We start from the raw sequence: 20,711 nt of genomic DNA, 5'->3' as shown, positions 1-20,711 counted from the left end.
GTTCCCGTCGTGGCTCAGTGGTTAACAAATCCGACTAGAAACCATGAGGTTGCAGGTTTGATCCCTAACCTTGCTCAGTGGGTTAAGGATCTGGCGTTGCCGTGAGCTGTGGTGTAGGTCGTAGACGCGGCTTGGATCCCGTGTTTCTGTGGCTCTGGTGTAGGCCAGTGGCTACGGCTCCGATTGGACCCCTAGCCTGGGAACCGCCACATGCTGCGGGAATGGCCCAAGAAATGGCAAAAAGACAAAAAAAAAAAAAAAAAAAAAAATTTAGCAACAGTTTTAAGAAAACAGAATGCGTGAGGCAGCCTGCCGGGTGGGGTGGGGGCTCCGCTCGACCCCCCACCCTGGTGAGGACCCACGGTGCCCCTTCCCGCATGCAGGCACCCAGACACACTGAGGTGGCACCAACACACACCAATCAGCACCAAGAGGAAGCCGGCTTTGCAACACAAACCAAAGCGAGCCTGGCAGGTATTCGCTACAGTAACGAGCCATGTAAAGATACATTTAAAGGAGAAGCGGAAGGAAAGAGAACAACCGGACCACAGCCTGGAGTAGCAGGGTTCTGAACAGCATCTGCCATGAGTCCTTTAATGCTGCGGAATTAATTAAGACTAAAAATGAGTGGCCCCAAAACATACCTTGAAATAGAACAAATGCCTTTCACCTAAATGCAAGGGGGGAAGGATGCGCAGAAACAAAACCCGGAGCCAGGCTCTTCTCTTCTTATTGAAAAACCTCGCCCGTGTGGATTGAGGGCCAAGCTGGCGGCCAGGAGGGAGGCAAACTCCATTTCTTGAGAAGCCAGAGAGTTGCCTGTTTTTTTTTTTTTTTTTTTTTTTTTGTCTTTTTAGCACTGCACTCGCAGCATGTGGAGGTTCCCGGCCTAGGGGTCGAATCAGAGCCATACTTGCAATCTACACTGCAGCTCATGGCAACACCGGATCCTTAACCCACTGAGCGAGGCCAGGGATCGGACCCACAACCTCATGGTTCCTAATCAGATTTGTTTCTGCTGCGCCACGATGGGAACTACCCAGAGAGTTGCCTCTTAACAGCTTTGTTCCTCCCTACCTCCCAGAACCCTGGCCTTTTCATAAGTTCTGGTGAGAGAGTTAAACTGCCTTGAAACATGCACCGAGCTATGCTTTAAACTTCTCACAGGGGAGTTCCCTCCCAGGACACACGGAAGGTGACACCCCAGGGTCCCCTCGGCCACTGGAGCTGAAGGCTCCTTCCTGCCCACCCTCCACAGAGGGTCTGCCCTGGAACCTTGGTGGTCCCGATGGCCCTGGGGACATGCAGCGATGCCAGCAGCCCCTGCAGGGCACGCCCCACCCGTGCTGGGAGGTCAGCCAGGTTGGTCCCCATGATGTGGCTTTTCCTGGGCTTCCATCCTGCAGGACATGAGTGCAGGCGACCCTTGGCTGGGACACGTCTGAGAGCAGCTTCCCAGGCAGCCCTCGAGGGGCCGGCACATGGGGTGCCCTGTCCCTGGGCTTGGCCTGGGACAGGAGGGAGGAGCAGGAAAGCCTGCATCCAGTGGTCACAGAAGGGGCGCCCCTGAAGCTTTGCCATCCAGCCCGCAGTCAAGACCAGGGACGAGGGGAGCAGAAATAGACTCTGGGACATGAATGGGCTCGGGCTTCCCCTTGTGCAGGGCGCTCTGCCCTTGGACACCGAACTTGCTCATCACTGCTCACAGCTGGCTTATCTCACCGCCACACAAGTGCCACCGCCTTGTCCCGGGGAGGAATGTGGCACCAATCCCTTTGGTAGAAAGGCCTTGCTGGCCTTATTCTTGCTCTGCTGTGGCAGCCAGCACCTCTGTGAGAGCCACTCCCCTGTGTCCACGGGGACTCAGAGGCGATCCCAGGGCTGTGAGGGGAGGCCTCCCGACACCTTACGGGGCATGCCTGGCGGCTTCACAGCTGCCCTGGGGAAGCCAGTGCAGCCCATCCCTGGAGGGAAGCAGGGCTCCACAGTCACCATGGTAACGGGGGGCGGGGGGGGGGGAGCGGGGAGTGATGGTGAATGTGGGAAGACGGCCCGGGAGAGCCATCCGTGCAGACCCTCCCAGCATCACCGCCCCTCAGAAGCCACAGGAGTGGGGGCTTGGGGGTGGGGGATGCTCTCATTTTATTACAAGGGACCAAACCAGAGCTTTCTTGCTCTTGGAAACCCTGCCCCGCCCAGGGTAACTGGACCGAATGGCGTTGGTGCCGAGAGCCCCGGCCAGGGCAGCAAACAAGTTCCGGTCGACTGCCACGTACTCAGCTCCCCGTCCCCTGGCCGCCGTCCCCCAGGACCGCCCCTTTATCAGTTGAGGAAGAAAATAAAAGCCACTGTGGACTCTGGACCTTGGACAGAACCCACGGGGACCCTGCACCGCAGCGCCGAGGAGGTGCGGCATATTCCCCAGGTGACCGGTGTGGACAGAATCCCCGGGGAGCACGGGTGACACGGGGGAGGAAAACAAGTGACACGGTGGCCTTTCCGAGCACTCCCGTGACACGCAAGCTACCGTCAATGCCACAGGTGGGGACGTGGGCAAGGACAGCAACAGCCACCCTCCTCCCCACAACTGCGCAGTTCGCTTGTTTGGGCCACTTTGAGGCCCTGGGAGAAAACGGGGAGAACAGGAGGTGAGCAGCCGCGGGCCCTCTGCTCGCACCCAGGCAGGTCTCAGTCCTCCTCCAACCTCGGCTTCCACCCTTACGGACAGGACATCGCCCAGAGCCTCACTGCGCTCGGCTGAATGTGCTTATTTTAAACAGAAAAAAAGTCTCAGCAGCAAGAAGAAAGCAGTGAGAACTCAAGAGCACTCACCTGGACCTCAGGGATGATGACACCCAGCAGCTCCGAACGCAAAGCTGAAGCTATAATGAACGCGCGACAGGGGCCGCGTCACTTGTGTCCCTACCTGGGAATGGACCGCAGGGAGCAGTCCAGGGGCCTGTGACTTCGTTTCGCTTTAGGCCACAACACAAGCCAAAGGCAGCTCAGCACGAGAGCACGTGGGCGGAGGACGCCCCCACACGCAGGAGCTAAAGCGGCACCCGCTTCTCCAGCGTTAGTGTAAACCGTTAGGCACCCCGTCCCGGGCGCTCTATTTAAAAAGCTAATTTCAGGATCAACTAAAATGAAAGTCTGGGGAGTTTCACTGTGGCTCAGCAGGTGCAGAACCCGAAGTTGTGTCCAAGAGGATGCAGGTTCGATCCCTGGCCTTGCTCAGTGGGTTAAGGATCCCGAGTTGCTGTGGCTGGGGTGTAGGCCGACAGCTGCAGCTCTGATTCGACCCCTAGCCTGGGAATTTCCAAATGCCACAGACGCGGCCGTAAAAAGAAAAAAAAAAAAAAAAATTGAATGTCTGGTATTGGGTCTAGAATGGAACAAAAGGTAGATTTTCTGGTGGAACACTCTTCGCCCAGTTAAGATATATGATCTCAAGTCATGCGTGGTTTTAAAGCCCAGCCAAGGATACATCTTATCGGAAAGCAAGCAAGCAAGCTGGAGAGGCACACTGCAGACTGGGGCCAGCAGGTGCAGTCACTGGGCCATCTCATTTGATGAGACAAGGGCAGTGAGCAGCATGGCAGGAGGAGGAAGACACGCCTGCCCGATGCTGTGAGGCCAGAGGACAGGGCGGAAGGAGTTTCAACATCGGTTATTCCGGAAATAATCAGGAAACAGCGGGACATCCAGCCAAACCAGGAGTCGGCGGCTCATTGGGGAAGCCTGGGCCTGAAGGAGCAAGTCTACCCCCCAAGAGGTGAGCCGGGCAACGCAGGTGCACGGGCCTCAGCAGTAGCCCCCCAGAGACCCCCGGGGTGGGGCCCTCACCTGCTGGTACTTACGTTCGATGAGAAAGAGAAAGCACACCAGCCCCATGGCTGCCACCACGGCCCCGGGCACGATGAAGGACAGGCCCCAGCAGGTGGACACCCAGTAGCCAGCGATCAAGGACCCCAAAATGTTGCCCACAGAGGTGTGGGAATTCCAGACTCCCATGATCAAACCCCGCCTGCAACACAGCAAAACACAAGACGGCCTGCGATGTCTCGAGGCTTCAACGGGCCAGTACGTGACGTCATGACCGCGCCTGTGCCGAGAAAGGGCTGGTACAGTCACAAACAGGCGCTGTGCCCACTGTCTCCCCAAGACACGGGGCCAGGGACGGTCCCAGGAGGACTGCACCCTCCCGCTGTGCAGGGACACATCTCTCTCTGAGCTTAGGATGCAAAGAGGAAAGAGGCCTTTCTCTGAAATTCTTGGAAGGCCCCCCAACTGAAATCTGTGCCTTTTCAAAATCTAAATAATCACTTGATACAATATCCCATTAACCAAAGTTCACGTGGACGAACCCGCCACGTGAGTGGGCATCTACGACGGGCTGGATGTGTGCGTTTCCAGTGTGAGGTTCCCCAGCTTGTTCAGCCTCCCGGACCACTGCCTCACCCTGGGCCCCGCGGTGCTGTGTGTTACCCTGGGCTCCGACGGCAGTCAGGTCACCAGGGGCTGGGTGCAGCTCTGCCACCAGGCACCTGTCACGTTTCCCCATGCCTTCCAAGCCTGAGAAGATGTGGCTTCTGCTTCCAAAAGCCTGGAGGCCCTGCCTGCATTTCTCCCAGGTTCCCTGGAGGCCAGCGAGGCCCGTGACCCAGACTCCACCCTGCCCACCACAGGGGGCGTGTCTCCAGGGACAAAGCGCATCGGAATTCCAGCCACACATGTCGCAGAGCTTCCAGTCACCTCACTTCACAGAGGTAATAAGTCTAAAGAAAAACTGAAAATAAGCTGGTCTGGTTTCCATCAGAATCTCTTGCAAATGAACGCCCCTGGCAACAGGGCTGCCGGCCTCACCTCCCTTTTCCAAACCAGTTGCTGAGGCAGGTGACGACGCTGGGCCAGCCGGTGGTCTGTACCAGTCCGTTGACGATCTGTGACGGGGGCAAAGGAGGGGACTCAGGGTGACAGGCACGGGGGGCCCGTCCTCGGGGGTTGGGGGGCTCCGTGAGGACTCCCAATAAGAAGAGGGCGAATCCCCCTGCGCCGTGAGCCTCAGCAGCCAGAGGTGTGTTTTAAACTAGATACAAACACACATCTTAGTGCAAGAGGACCGGGAGCCTATCGTGACCATTTTAGACAAAGTGGAGGAAAAAAAGAAACGAAACTCTCTTGCTAGGAGATGAACCACCGGCAACAGCCTGGCGCCAAGCTTCCAGGCTCTTCCAACCTGAAACTTTATTGAGGGCGTTCCCGTGGTGGCTCAGTGGTAACGAACCGAGGGAGTAGCCGTGTGACTCAGTGTCAGCCTCCTTGTCTCTTTAAGTCACTTTGGGCCCCAAACGAAAATGCATCCTTAAAAAATGGGGGAGGAGGGGCTTCCCATTGTGGCTCATCGGCAATGAACCTGACTAGTATCCATGAGGATGCGGGTTCGATCCCTGGCCTCGCTCAGTGGGTTAAGGATCTGGCGTTGCCGTGAGCTGTCGTGTAGGTCACAGGTGTGGCTCGGATACCACGTGGCTGTGGCTGTGGCTGTGGCTGTGATGTAGGCTGCCAGGTGAAGCTCCAGTTTGACCCCTGGCCTGGGAACCTCTATATGCCATGGGTGTGGCCCTAAAATAAAGAAATAAACTTCACTGAAAGAGAGAAACCTTCTCCTTGTTATTGAACAGTGGTCACACCATCAAGACGGCCTGTAAACTGCACACTTTCCCTTCTCGCACCACAAAGAGGGGCTGTGGTTACTGCGCCTCCGCAATGAGCATCGCTAACGCCTGGAGAAACCATTCCCCCGGCTTCCAGGAGCACCTGAGCTCCCCGTGAAGAAGGGATTTAGGAGGCGTGTGGGCACCTGGCTTTGTGTTAGTCTCAGGAGCCCCAGGGGCAGCTTTGCGAGGCCACAGGAAACAAGCCTCAGGCCTCCTCCAGCCGCCTGGGGAGGACCAGCAACCTGCCCTCGGAGGCCTGGGAGCTGCTGGTCCAGCCCGGCCCAGCCTTTCCTCCAGCCACAGGCTGGGACTCTGGGAAATAGCTGTTTCCCACACTCTGATTTTCATTTTTTTTTCTTTCTTTTTTGTCTTTTTAGGGCCACCCCTGTGGGATATGGCGTTTCCCAGGCTAGGGGTCAAAGCAGAGCTGTAACTCCCTGCTTGAAATATTTTGTAATTAAAATGGCCAAACTCTTTCAAGTCCTATGGTGAAAACTCTAGAAGCAAACTGCATACAGCTCGGCTCGGTGGTTTGGTAGCAGCCCCCTGGGCCGTGTGAAGAGCCTCAGAGGTTGAGCATCCTTGTGTTAAGTCATTTTCCACTTCTCGTCAATATTATCCATGGCCCTGCTAGGAGGGGCGGAGCTGAGAGATCCAGGGTGGGGGGGGGGCAGCTGGAGAGGCCTGGCCGCTCCTGTCTGGCCCCCCCTCCCCTGCGGACTGCCCCCCACCCCTCCGACCACGGACGGCTCCCTGGCCCCCTCATCCTCCCTTCCTCGCCATAACCCTATCCCTCTGCCTCCTGAGTGCTTGGGTCTGTCACGGACAGGACAACTCAGACCGCCCACATCAAGGCAGAAGGACTCAGGAGGGTTTCTGCTTCGATCCCCTGCTGGGGTGCCCGATGAACAGGATTCTTCCAGCAGCAACTCCCGAAACTAAGGGAGACTTCCCGGCTGCGGCAGGTGTGCAGCGGAGGAGAGACAAGGACGAGGACCGAGCTGCGGCCCTGCTCCCTTCACCTGCCGACGCCTCTCCTGGCAGAGGTCGGGACCTGGGACGGAAGCACATCAGGGCCACCCCGTCCTCGGTGAGCCAGGGCCCCAGGCCCTACCTGAGTGACCACGTAGAAACCAAAACTGTGGATGCTGTAGAAATAGCCGAACCCGAACAGGGCTGTAAAAGCACCACTGGCCAGCATGCCACACGTCAGGTAGTACCGCACTGGCAGACGTTCCCCTATGATCCCGCTGAGACAGAGAGAAAGAAAGACCCACATGAGAAAACAAACACACCCACAGAGCAAACGACCCAGCGGTTCCTCAGGATGGGCTCCTGCTGTTTTCCGAGCTTTTAGAACTCCGAAGCCCTGCAATCTCCAAGTGCTAATCACAACTCTTTCTCCACGGAGCATTTGCGAGCCAGAAGCGGGTGACATCTTCTAAGACCTTTTATTTCTAGTAAAATCACTGTCAAATCATACGACTTAAATACTATGACATGTGAGATGGCTGCCAACTTAAAAAAACCAAACCCTTGTCCTGCCGGCTAGTCCTGTGTTACATAAGCACTGTCTAGTGGACGCACAGAGTATTTAAAACCTTCAGCTGCTGAACTAGACAAACGTGACCCTGAGCGGGCCCCTCAGCCCGCAGGCTGTCACTGAGGCCCTGTGCTGGTGGTGGGGGGCTCTGTTCACACCCTCTCCTGCCACGACCCGTTAAAGAGCATCTGCTTTATGCAACACGGTGGGAGGGCCCCCGTGGTCCCCGTCAACAGCAACCTGACTCAATAAGGAGCTAATCTCGGAGTTCCTGCTGGAGCATGGGGGTTAAGAACCTGACTGCAGCAGCTTGCGTTGCTTCAGAGGCTGGGGTTCAATCCTGGCCCGGGTACTTCCATAGGCTGAGGGTGTGACCATAAAAAAGAAAAAAAAAAAAAAAATAAAGAGCTAATCTCCCTGGAGAATTGCTTCCTAGAGCTGCCGCGGTGCTCAAACGAGATGCATGTGGTTCATGCCTGGCGGGCTGCCAGTACTCAGCTCAACAGCGCCCGCACCGTGGAGGGGGTGAGGCTGCAGTTTCACACTGGGCGTGTATTTAACAGGCTTTCCCACCGTCATACCTGCCACCCCATGCACGTGGAATACATTCTTCATTGCCCGAGGGGCTGTCACTGCGAAACAGCTTGGCCCTTGGTGACTTTCTTTTGGTCTTTTCTAGGGCTGATCCCGCGGCATATGGAGGTTCCCAGGCTAGGGGTCCAATCGGAGCCGTAGCCACAGGCCTACGCCAGAGCCACAGCAACGTGGGATCCGAGCCGCGTCTGCAACCTACACCACAGCTCATAGCAACGCTGGATCCTTAACCCACTGAGCAAGGCCAGGGATTGAACCCGCAACCTCATGGTTCCTAGTCAGATTCGTTAACCACTGAGCCATGACGGGAACTCCCTTGGTGCCTTATTAAGTGAATAAAAACCTGGAGTCGGGAGTTCCCATTGTGCCTCAGTGGAAATGAATGCGACGAGGATCCCTGAGGATGCAGGTTCGACCTCTGGCCTCACTCAGTGGGTCGGGGATCCGGCGTTTCATAATCTGTGGTGTAGGTTGCAAATGGAGCTCAGATCCTGCACAGCTGTGGTGTAGGCTGGCAACCGTAGCTCGGATTCAGCCCCTAGCCTGGAAACGTCCCTGTGCCACGGGTGCGGCTCTAAAAACAAACAAACAAAAAAACCCCTGGAGAATCATCTCAAACAACTGGGAGCCTTCTGCAAACTAAACACTCCAGGGTCTCATTTTCTTCTGTGTAATCATTCCAGGCGTCAGCCAATAAGACACGTAAGGTGGGATGACACCTGCCGGCCAGAGAAGAACGTTCTGGGAACCAGCTCTGCAATTCTGGTCCTGCATCTCAAGAACTACCACTTTGGAGAGCTTTCACTTCTGAATTTACTAAAGAAAAAAGATCTACCCGGTACCATGTACATACTTGAACATGAACGCAGAAGAAATAATTTAAAATTATAAACACATTCAGGAGTCCCCGTTGCGGCACAGCAGAAATGAATCTGATGAGGAACCAATGAGGTTGTTGGTTTGATCCCTGGCCTCACTCAGTGGGTTAAGGATCCAGCGTTGCCCTGAGCTGTGGTGTAGGTCACAGATGTGGCTCAGATCCATCATTGCTGTGGCTGTGGTGTAGGCCGGCAGCTGTAGCTCTGATTTGACCCCTGGCCTGGGAACCTCCATATGCCACGGGTGCAGCCCTAAAAAAAAAAAAAAAAAATTCAGGTCAAACTTAAAACTGAGCAGACACCGATTACAAACAAACTCAAGTGCATTCTAGAGCTGGGCGCAGTATCAACTTCATCGTGCTCACTTCTGAGAAGGGGAAACAGGTCCCGGAGGGGCTGGCTGATGGGCCTGAGATCACAGAGCAGGCGTGATCCTGCTGGGAGCTGGTGCCACCGACTAGGGCTTACAAATGTCCTCTGGTCTTGCTGTATGACCCCGGGCCCCAGTTTGGTCTCCATTTAAAAGTTTTTCAAGAAAAGGCCTAAGGGGATGGACACCATTCCACGTTCACAGGGACTCCTGCAGATAAGAAAGGCCACGCCACACCTGCTGGAACCTGCCAGCACTGACCAGGGCTAACGAAGGAGCCACGGTATCTGGTCTATCTGATACACTGCACGATCCATTTCACTAGCCACGTGCCAGGATGTCACTAAAAAAAGGCCATGCGGGGAAGCGGGGTGTGTCCTCGTCTCAGTCACAGTTGACTGTGGATTTCACGTTAGACAAAATGTTATTGTAACCTTCACTGGCTGCAGGAGTGGCATCTCCGCCAATAAGCAAGCAATCAGGGAGCTCCCACTGTGGCTCAGCGGTAATGAACCCGACTAGAATCCATGAGGATGTGGGTTCGACCCCTGGCCCCACTCAGTGGGCTAAGAATCCAGCGTTGCCATGAGCTGCGGTGTGGGTCACAGATTCGGCTCGGATCCTGTGTTGCTGTGGCGGTGGTGTAGGCTGGCAGCTACAGCTCCGACTAGACCCCTAGCCTGGGAATATCCATGTGCCGCAGGTGTGGCCCTAAAAATAAATAAATAAATAAATAAGTAAGCAACCATAAAAACCACTTTATTCAAATCAGGTTTCTTCTTTTTTTTTTCCTGGCCACACCCAAAACATGCAGAAGTTCCTGGGCCAGGGATCGAACCTTCGCCACAACAGTGACCCAAGCCGCAACAGTGACTATGCTGCATCCTCAACTGGTAGGCCACCAGGGAAGTCCCAAACCAAGTTTGCCTGCAGGACCCTTGAAATCCTGGCTGGGGCAATTCTTTGCGGCGAGGGGCTACCCCGTGCTGTGACACCTTGCAGCACCCCGGTCTCTGCCCTCGAGAGCCAGAAGCACTGCCTTCTCCAGCTGAGACACCAAAACCACATCGGTCCAGCCTCTGCTCACTGTTTGCCAGGGGACAAAACCCCTCCCCGCTGAGAACCACATCTCAACGCTGTTTCTCATAACTGAGAAAAGCACACTCCAGCCTTTGGCTCTTTTTATGTTATTGATTATTGGTGTCCAGTGAAACTGCAGTCTTCAAAACATAGACACGTGACCCCAGGACGGAACACGGCTGGCCGCCTGGTTGCATCCCGGGCCCCAAGCAGCCCGAGGCGTGCACGGTGCTCTGCAGCTGGCCTCTCGCTCCGTCTGGGTTATTCCGGTACCGGCTAGTTATAACCCGTACCCATTAGTACTCACACCACACTCAGACAAGCCTTGCAGCCTGTGCCAAAGTGCAGGCACGACAGGGGGTGCCCGTGGCTCGGTCAGCAGAACCCCCTCCCCAACCACTCAGAGGCATCCTGAGCTGTGGAGGGGGCCAGGCCTGGACGATGCCACCGTCCGGGTGGGCAGGCCTTGGGGAGGAAGGTAACCAGGCACGGGGCTTCCTGAGATTCTCGAAGCTCTAAAAATCTCTCTGAACCCAAGCCTCTCTGAAGTAAAGGCCTTAATGCCTAAAAGGCTTCTGGGTTTGTTTTTGGTCAACCTGGCTGGACTGACACAATAGCAGTTGCTCGCCAGCCAGTCACGTGTCCTATTACCCATGGGCACTACCCCCTCCCTAGGCCAGTTCAGAGCGGGAGCGAGAACCGGATAATGGGAACGTGCATTGTGTGTGGCTGGGCCGCTTTGCTGTACAGCAGAAACGGGCACACTGTAAATCAACTATAGTATTTTTTACAAGACGGAAAAAGAAAAAGAATGGGAAAGGCTCATGTGTACCAGGGGCTGGGAACGGGGCACCTGTGTGCCAGGGCCTGTTCTGAGCATCCTACACGCATTACTGTTTAGGGCTCGCCGCCCTCCTATGAGGAGTTAAGAACTCGCTCCCCATTTTACAAAGTGGAAACAGAGGCCAAGAGATGTGGCCACTTGCCCGGAGCCACGGCGGCGAGCAGTAAAGGCGGATGCAGCCCCCACGACGTGTCTCTGGAGTCCACACCCCCGACCGCCAGGCAGGCAGGTGAGGCGCCGCCTGGCCCAGCTGGGCGTCCAGGCGGACGTGCCCTGCACGTCCGGGGTGACTGCTCCGATGCCAGACGGCCTCTGACAGCAGAGGATAGATGCTCGGCTGTGCGCACTGGTCAGGGAGCCGCCAGCTCCCTGTCCCTGAGGGACCGCGTCCTGGCAGGGCTCACAGTGTGTCCAACCCTGGGCCAGGAAAGCTGTCGGCTGGTCAGCAGGTCCCCCGGGATGTGTGCCGGCCCCCACGTCACCCTGGTCTCTGAGGAGAGGGTGGGGGCCACACCTGCTCCCACGCACACGGCCAATCTGTACACAGAACTGCCCGGTCTTGGGGTCTCGGCCTCACCTACCTCAGGTACATGCCGACGGCGTAGGCGCACAGGAAGGCGTAATCCAGGGCCCCCAGCAGCTGCTGGTAGTTGTCCTGATCTACGTGGGGCCAAAGGCGAGAGGAAAGAGTGTGGTTTAGTTCCCACCAAAACCAGCCCACCTCGGGGAGCGGCCCAGGGGCACACAGGGCACCTCCGATCCAGGCCGCGGACCGGAGGGAAGGGGCGGCTCTGAACAGAATTCGCGGCCACGTTTCAGACAATCGCTGATTAACCCTTCCTCCCATTAGGTCCACTCCTCACTTCCGGCGGCGAGCGGGGGCGGGGGGGGGGGTCTCACACGTCGCCTGGCTGTTTTCCGCCACCCCGCCCCCGCCCCCGCACGGCTCCAGGACCTCTTCTCTCGCCACCCGCAGCCTACGCTCTGCGAGCCTCAACGTCCAGCTTTGACAAACACCGCACACGGACGCTCGCAGCTGATCTTCCGCCGAGAGAACCTTTTTCAGGTGTGCCACCCCCACCCCTCCCGCACGCGGGCGCTGGAGGACGGCAGCCGCGGCTGCAGGAGGGAGGCTAGTTCGCACCTGGAGGCGCAGGTGCATCTGGGAGCAGCCTCACCTCCTCACCGCGCTACGGTGGGTGAGGCCGGGAGCCAGGCCAGCCAGCGGCTCTGAGCATCACCTGTGGAGGAACCTGGGGGGCTGCCCGCTTCACCCGCGGCGGGGGGGGGGGGGGATGTGGAGAACTCACCAAACGGGGCCCAGCCGCAGTTGGTCTCATTGTCTGGGAGCTGGTGAGCTGGGGTGTCGCTGGTTTTTTGGCTCTGGCCGTTGAATCTGACTTCGGCCTCATTAGAAGCAGTGCAGTACTTGTGCAGCTCACCCTGGGATGTCGTGGGGAGGACAGAAGCCGGGGGGCGGGGAGGGAGAGGGTACAGGTGAGACGAGCCACCCCAGGGTGACTGCCTTCTAGGGGGATAAGGCCCCATAGGGGCAGCCTGTCTGCGGGACCCACGAGCCCTGCCCACAAGAAAGGTTCCAGGGGCTGCCCTTCTGAGCACACCTGGCACACACGAGCTTGCACAGGGCCACCCGCATGCTGCTAAGCGCCCTGCACCCGGGCATGGTCTGCCTAGGTGATGACTGCCTAAGCGAGCCTGTAAATATTTGCCAGGCTAGGCGCCGAAATCCGCCTACTTTACAACGTACAATGCAAATCATATCTCAGAAAACCACCTCCAACACAAACCAGCTCAGGCCACTCCTTAGGGAGGAAGCTGCGCCTCTAGGAAAGTGCCACAGGGCAGCCGGGGCCACCTTGCCATGGGACCTGAGCAACAGGTGACTTGTTCCTTAGCACAGGAGGATCCAGACAGGACCCCTGCTGTCTGCCGTCCGCCTGGCGGTCGCACATGTCCCTCCCCAGGTGCTAACCTGCCTGCTTCTTTCCTGCCAGGTGTGGGCTTTCTGGGTTTCTGGCTACAGGTGGCTCAGGGGCACCAATCCATCAGGTGTGCGTGAGGGCAGAAAGGAGGTGTCCTCAAGGCCAGAGAGGTGGCCTCAGGGGAGCGGAGGTCTGGCAGGGGCAGCCTCTAGTGAGCCGGGGTCTGCGGAATGGGGCCTGCAGGCTATGAGGGGGGTTGCTCCCAAAGGAGCAGCTACCCTGGGGTCGGCTCCCAGCCGTGGGCCGGGTGGGGGCTCCGCCCTGGTCCACCAAGAGGCCTGGCCACCACCGCTGCTTCCTGGGCACCCCGTCTCCTCAGGGAGCTGCCAAACAAAGAGGCTGGCCTCCTTTAAAGGGCTGGCCTCGCCAGGGCCGTGGTCAGCCTGGGCTGGATGCCACCCAACACTGCAGACACACACCCCTGAGACCTGGCAGGGCACAGGGGATCCAGCCACTCAGGCCACGTGGCTTGGTTGCCATCACCGCGCGGTTCTGCTACAATTGAAACACTGCCCTAAAACTAGCCAAAGCTCCCCTGTGCAAACTGAGAGCCACACTTTACAAATAGCTTTTTCCTCAGCGGAGCTCATGGCACGGTGGTGGGTTCCTAGGAGCCCCTTCCTGGCCGGGCCTGTGCTCGGCGGACTCACCTGGGTTGAAGGTGGGACACTGAGGATGTGACTGCAATGGGGACCTGGGGGGGGGGGTGGCTTCCTCTGCACACAACTGGCGTTTCCAGCATTTCCCGCCCACCTGGTTTTATAAATTCTCCTCTTTGCCTTCGGAAGTCAGGTGTTTCCCCCCACCTTCCCCGCAGCTTCTCGGGGAGGCCCCACCCTCGCTGTCTATTCACCTGTCACTAAGAAAGCCACAGGTGGGACGGAGACACCCTTGCAGGCTGAGGGGGACCCTCAGGCTGGGGTCCTGACACGGAAGCTGGGGAAGAGGACCAATGCAGACGCCGCTCCGACGGGCACGTCCACGTCCTGTTCGCCATCCGTGTGGCAGAAAGGACTGGAAAGCAGCCCTTCCTGTTTCACACAGAAGCAGAAGAGGTTCTGTTTTGTTCTGGGCTGTGACGAGAGGTGCTAGTCGGGGACATGGGCTCTGAGCGGGAAGCCTAGGTTTGCCAGGCTGGCTTCCAACCTCGGCCAAGGGCGTCCATCCTGAAGGCAGCAGAGCCCGGCCCGGCACTGCTGTAAAGACAGCTGTGCGTGTGTGCGTGTGTATGCAGAACGCCCCTCTGGGTCTTAAGCAGCTGAGTGTGTAGGGCCACCTGGGAGCCTCCGGTTGGCTCCTGATCCCCTTCAGCGCCTTCTCTCCCCAGCCCTCCTCTTGCATGAAATGCAAACGCCCCCCTCCAATGGCTGCAGCAAAAGCAACAGAAGATTCAATATAACCTGAGCTCAAAGAGTCCTGAGAGTATTTAAATAACTACATGTTAGTTTTTAATAATACTCCTACATTTTAATATTTCAGTGCGTTTTAGTCCCCAAACCTGGTGTTTGCAGGGAAATTAATTTAGTTCAATTAATCTAAAAAAACCTCACCAGGTGACCTGATTACAATGTTCTAACATCATGGGGAGGGGAACTAGTCCTTTGCTTTCATAAACCACGTCTCCTCTGCAAATCTTTTTACACAGTTCCTTTCCACCCATACTGCAGCAAATAATCAAGTTACACCAGGCCGTTACTAAAAGCCCATCAATCAACAGCCTGCCTGGCAGCAGGAATCCGGCTAGGAAACGCCGGGGGAGGAAGAGCCCAACGGAACACTCCAGGGACGCAGTGCTCACAACTGTTTAAGAATGTCTTTGTGATACACAAAGGAAGGGCAGCAACGAAGTACACGGCCAAACGCAAAGGCGGGGGCTGGGGGGCGCGGGAAGACAGGCGTCAAGGGGATGGAAGAAGGCAGAAAACCGCCACGACAGCCCCTGGAGCCTGGCAGCGGGGCAGGGGCGGCGGGATGCAGTGTGTTCACCCTCGGTCAGCCACAGACCCCGCCCCCATCCCGCCCGGGCCCCGCCCTCGCCCCGCCCCACTCGGGCCCCGCCCCCTAGGGAGAACCGCTAAAGAGAGGACGCTGCAGGGGCTGGGCCAGGGGCTCCAGCAGACGTACCCTCTGTATGCTCCCCATGTAGGCATGATTTTTTTTTTCAATAGAAATGAACCTTTAATGAAGACTCTGAACTGGAGCCACTGCACACTGACAAACTCTATTCGCTCATTCCTTCCAAAAACAAGGGTGGGGCACCTCCTGGGTTCTTGGGCCAGGGCTGCAGCCAGGCTGCTCTTCTCCGGAACGGAGGAGATAACCGAGTGGGAATCGGGAAGGGTCCAGGGCGATGCTGAGCGGTGACAATGAGGGGGCAGGACAGGGCAGAGCGCAACCTCCAGGCTCCTCAACTGTGTCCTCTGGACGACACACGGAGTTCGCTGTAGGCGCGTGTGTGCCTGTGTGCACTTCCTCGACGTGGACAGGAAGCCATCGCCGGCCACTAGGTTGTGTGGGTGCGTTTATTCTAATAGTCTTCACACTCCTTTACGAAAGCTCTGGGTTAAAAGAACTCTCCAAAGCATTAACCAAAAGGAGTCTTAGAAGAGAAAGGCAAGATTTGGGGCCGGCTCTGGTCTGAATGTTGGTGTTCCCACCAAATTCATGCGTTGCAACCTAACCCCTAAGGTGATGCTATTCGGTAGTGGGGCCTGGAGGCGGTGATTAGGTCATGAGGGCCTCATGGATGGGATCGGTGCCCTTTTAAAAGGACCCCAGAGAACGCCTCAGCCTTCCACCATCTACCCTACACAAGGAGGAGGCCGTCTGTAAGCTGGAAGAGGGCATTGCCAGAAACTGATCATGTGGCACTATGACCTGGGATGTCCAGGCTTCAGGACTGTGGGCAGTGTCTGTGGTTTTCAGGCACCCAGTCTGTATGACTTGGTTATGAGCACCCAGTCTCTGTATGACTTGGTTACGAGCACCCAGTCTGCATGACTTGGTTACGAGCACCCAGTCTGTATGACTTGGTTACGAGCACCCAGTCTGTATGACTTGGTCACAAGCACCCAGTCTGTATGATTTGGTTACAGCAATGCAAGTGGACCGAGTGCTCAAAGCAGGAAGACTGGACAAGCTGTGCCCATTTACACAGCACCGGGAGGCAGTCAGTTCATCTGAGTCACAGGAGCCACACAACAATGGACCAAACACACACCCGCATAAGCAAACACACACCCACTCAGAGAGGCGTATGGAAATACACAGGGAAGAATACATAGGGAAGCTCGGTCACCATCTGTTTCTTTTTTTATTTTCTTTTTAGGGCTGCACCTGTGGCATACGGAAGTTGCCAGACTAGGGGTCGAATCAGAGCTGCAGCTGAAGGCCTACGCCACAGCCACCGCCATGCAGGATCCGAGCCACGTCTGAGATGTACATTGCAGCTTGTGGCAATGCCGGATCCTTAACCTACTGAGCAAGGTCAGGGATCTAACGTGCATCCTCATGGATACTACGTCAGGTTCTTAACCTGCTGAGCCACAATGGGAACACCCCCATCCATTTTTAAAGATGAACTCATTTTACATGGACTTATGCACACACTGATCTTGACGCTTCTCACTCAAAATACCTCCTGGGGATCTTTCTGAGTCAATTGGTTTGGCTCTAATTAATTTTTTGAAGTAGTTGCACATATCAGTATATGAATGTGCCATAATTTATTCAAACTTTCACTTGCTGATTAAGTTGACAAAATAGCCAGCTTTTTTTCCTTTTCTTTTTTCTTTTTTTCTAATTGCAAACAATGCTACAATTAAGATGCATCTGCAAAGCCCCCTAAGTGCTGGTGCTTTCATTTTTATGGACAAGATTCCCAGAAGCAGGACTGAGGGACAAGCATTTTTAATTTCAACAGGTGTTACCCAGACACTTTGCTAAAGGCTGGAACACTTTTTTTGTTTTTTTTTGTCTGTTTAGGGCTGCACCTGCGACATATGGAAGTTCTCTGGCTAGGGGTCGAAACTCGAATCAGAGCTACAGCTGCCAGCCTACACTGTAGTCACAGCAACACCAGATCCGAGCCATGTCTGCAACCTACACCACAGCTCAAGGCAACGCCAGATCCTTGCCCACTGCGCGACGCCAGGGATTGAACCTGCATCCTCATGGATACTAGACAGATTCCTCTCCACTGAGCCACAGTAAGAACTCCTGGAACACGTCACACTCCATCACCAACACCCGAAAGTTCTCTCCATCGCTGCCAGCAACAGGGTTGCCATTTTCTTAGATGCTGCGCCAGTTTGTGGGTCTAAAGTGAGGCATTATTACTTTAATCTGCACCTGTAAACACCAGCAAGCTTGCACCACAGTTCATGCAGCTCTGGGAAATTCAGACCCCTTGTCTGTGAACTGCCTTCCATCCAATGTTCCTTTGGGTTTCCCAGCTTCACACAATTTCCTTCGTGGCTTTTTCTGGCCACGCCCACAGCATGGGGACGTTCTTGGGCCTGGGATGGAACCGAAGCCACAGCAGGGACTCGAGCCACAGCAGTAACAAGCTGGCTCCTTAACCAACTAGGCCACCGGGGAACTCCTGGTCTTGCCTTTTTACTCTTTATTTTTGACATTAAAATCTTTAATTTATCCGTTTTTTATAAGACAGGGGTTCAACTTTATGTCCTCTAGATGTACCACCAGTTGTGTCAACACCGTGTAGTCACTGGACTATATTTCGCACGTCACCTGTCAGCCGTTCTACTGGATGTCTGCATGGCATCTCATACGCTATTCTACTGACCTGCCTATGCTCATGCAGTATCATCATAATCTGATGATAGCGGCTTTAGAAATGTTACCTTTTTCACATGTTCCTTGGTAACTAATTCTTAGACGGTCTTTCAGATAAACGCTAACATTATTTTATTTGATTAAAAAAACACTGCTAGGATGTTCACTGGAGCTGCATCCTATTTAAGTACCAACACAGGAGACAGTAGAACTTTCTAGGCAGCACATGTCCGCCCAGGGCCGTGGTGGGCACTCCCGGCCTCTCAGCTTTGCTTTCTGTCCGCCCCTCGGGATCTCCCAGGTCTCCACTCCCACGGCCACGCGAGCAGGGGCCCGAGCCCTCACATTCAGAGTGGCCAGTGTCACCCTTCTCCTCGGGCAACTTGCATCCCTGCAGCCCCGGCTGAGCCCACTGCCTGCCCGCCTCCAGTGAGGAGGAGGGACTGGGGCATCGTGCTGCTCTCGGAACCCCACCTCCTCTGGCCCTGTTTTCATCGTTATCACTTGTTTTTCCTTCCTGCCAGACTAAAATCAGAGAAAAATTAGGTATCAGCAGCGACTAAAGGTAAGTCGACACAGTCTCCTGCTGACAGAACAGGTCATGTTTTAATGACACTGAAGAACGTGAACATTGCATAATTCACAGCTCCCGGTGGTCCATTCTGGGTAAGCAAATTTATTAATTAATTAATTTATTTTTTGTCCTTTTGTCCTTTTTAGGGCCGCACCTGCGGCATATGGAGATTCCCAGGCTAGGGGTCGAATTGGAGCTGCAGCCACCAGCCTACACCAGAGCCACAGCAACGCGGGATCCGAGCCACATCTGCAACCTACACCACAGCTCATGGCCACGCCGGATCCTTAACCCACTGAGCAAGGCCCGGGACTGAACCCGCAACCTCATGGTTCCTAGTCGGATTCGTTAACCACTGAGCCATGAAGGGAACTCCAGCAAAGATATTTTAATTTTGATCTGCTCATGGTGTGCCAGTAAATAGAGGCTCTAGATCATTCCAAATGTTCCTTGGGCCGACTGGATCCTTGCTACTTCTAGTTTCATAAATAAGATGAGCTATAAAGCACGAAAGCCTCGGATAGCGTAATAGGTCAGTTATCACGTGGGGCGCCAGATCCTTCATCTCCGAAGGCACAGAAGAAGCCCACGGGTTGGGCATGAGGCCAGGCCACCTGGCACATCTAAGTCAGACAGTCCACGTGTTGACGACGACCTGGGCGTGATGCTGTGGATACTCTCAGGTGCTTAAACTTGTCCGGGAGACCGTGTGTCGGGCGGTTCGAGCCAGGACCCCGGAGCCAGCCCGGCCCGAGGAGAGGCCCCCTGAGGCGGCCCTGGCCTCGCAGAGGCCTGGGCTCTCGAGGCTCAGCTTCCTCCTAAGGACACTCAGGGGACAGTGTGATGATGTTAAATTAGACACGAGCATGCCTCGTCAGGCTGCGGGCTCAGCAAGAGGAGATGCGGCCACAGACGAAAACTAGGAACCGGCCACGAGACCCCCTCATCAGTCAGCCCCCTGTCCCAGCAGGGAAGAGGGCGACTGGCCTGGAAGGATGCCACACCCCTTCCTGGCTAGTGGGGACTCTGGTGACCATGAGAAGGGAGCTCTCCAGGGGCCAGCCCGCCTCAGCGCGCTGCCACGGTTCCAGTACAGGCCCTCGCCCAGCACCCAGGGCCTGGCCGCAGGGTCCAAACCCAGCCTTTCAGGATCAGTCCTGAACCTCGGGAAGGCCCCCCCGACCACTGTGGCTGCCTCGATGCCACGGTCCTCCCCGAGGCCCCTTCCACAGCCCCGCCCACCTCGGCAACGTGTTTATTTTCTCAACAGAAGACAGGAAGCAGTGCTGCTACATTTTCAGGGGCTGCTCGGTCCTCGGCACTGACTTAGGGACACTGGTGGAAGAGTGAAGGCCCCCCCTCTTGCCCTCCTCTTTCCTCTCTTTCGAGAAGCACATTTATATTTCTCTAGTTACTAAAACCTGGTGCATCAAAAACGTGCGGTTTTTGGAAGCGCCTTGAAGGGCAGGGGATATTCCTGTGTCCTAGGGGTCAAGGAGGAATGCAGCATCCTTGGAGGAAATGGCTGATGTTTCGTGTCCACGGGGAGTGGATGGAGACCGGGGGCTACAGAACTGCCCACAGAGGCAACAGCCACCGTGCTGCCTCTGCCGTTGGCCCCAAGGCTGGGAGGGCAGCTGTCCAGCACGCGGCCCCCTGCCGGGGCGAGCAGAGGAAGCAGGACGACCAGGGTCCTGGACCTGCATCCCCGCCAGCGAGGAGATCGCGGGGGAGGGGCAGCCAAGCTTTAGCAGGACCACTCTGGGCCCTGGGCGATTGCCTACAATACAGAGTCAAAAGCCACTCGAGCCTGTCGAGAGCCAATGAGGGTAAGAAAACTCTCTTGTTTTATCCCAGGTTATACCGGCTATTATGTAGGACTATCTGCTGCAATCGTCTTTTCTCAGAGTCGAGTTAAAGGCCTGCTGGACAATTTCCTGCTCACCCACCAGGCACCCAGAAACTCAGTGTTCTAATAACGGAGACCCCCCACGCCCCTGCCACTGCCCGGCTTAGGGTACAATCGAATGACTCTCATGGCTGGAGAAGCAATTTGGGGAACGATTTTAGACTGGATATATTTAGGGGGGACGTTCACACAAGACAGAATAAACACTTCATCAAGCTTCAGAATTCCGCAACTGTCAACCAATATAACCGAAAGCAGGCCAGCTCTGAAACTATAAATCCTAAAAACATTTTTAAGATGTTTAAGTTCAGAAAAGAGAAACTAAAAACACGGAGCGAAATAACTTGCTCCTCAACAATCCATTTTTTCCACTTATCTTATTATCCACCCCCCACCCCC

General features: G+C 55.8%; 1 protein-coding gene across 8 annotated transcripts in view; it reads right to left on the bottom strand.

Moving 5' to 3' along the window:
* SLC37A1 (solute carrier family 37 member 1) overlaps positions 1-20,711 on the bottom strand; it is a 74,877-nt gene that overhangs the window by 27,685 nt on the left and 26,481 nt on the right. For 7 of the 8 annotated variants that reach the window (XM_021071027.1, XM_021071029.1, XM_021071030.1 and 4 more), the window contains 5 exons: positions 12,340-12,472; positions 11,611-11,689; positions 6,835-6,970; positions 4,867-4,943; positions 3,861-4,027 (listed from right to left, as the gene is read on the bottom strand). In XM_021071027.1, coding sequence (XP_020926686.1) covers positions 3,861-4,027; positions 4,867-4,943; positions 6,835-6,970; positions 11,611-11,689; positions 12,340-12,472 — 592 coding nt within the window. The remainder of the gene's footprint in view (positions 1-3,860; positions 4,028-4,866; positions 4,944-6,834; positions 6,971-11,610; positions 11,690-12,339; positions 12,473-20,711) is intronic. The other variant, XM_021071032.1, reaches the window with a different exon arrangement.

Source organism: Sus scrofa, chromosome 13 (genome assembly GCF_000003025.6).
Source record: "Sus scrofa isolate TJ Tabasco breed Duroc chromosome 13, Sscrofa11.1, whole genome shotgun sequence".
NCBI lineage: Eukaryota > Metazoa > Chordata > Mammalia > Artiodactyla > Suidae > Sus > Sus scrofa.
The sequence above is the reverse complement of the archived record's forward strand: the minus strand, read 5'-3'. Positions and strand labels throughout refer to the sequence as shown.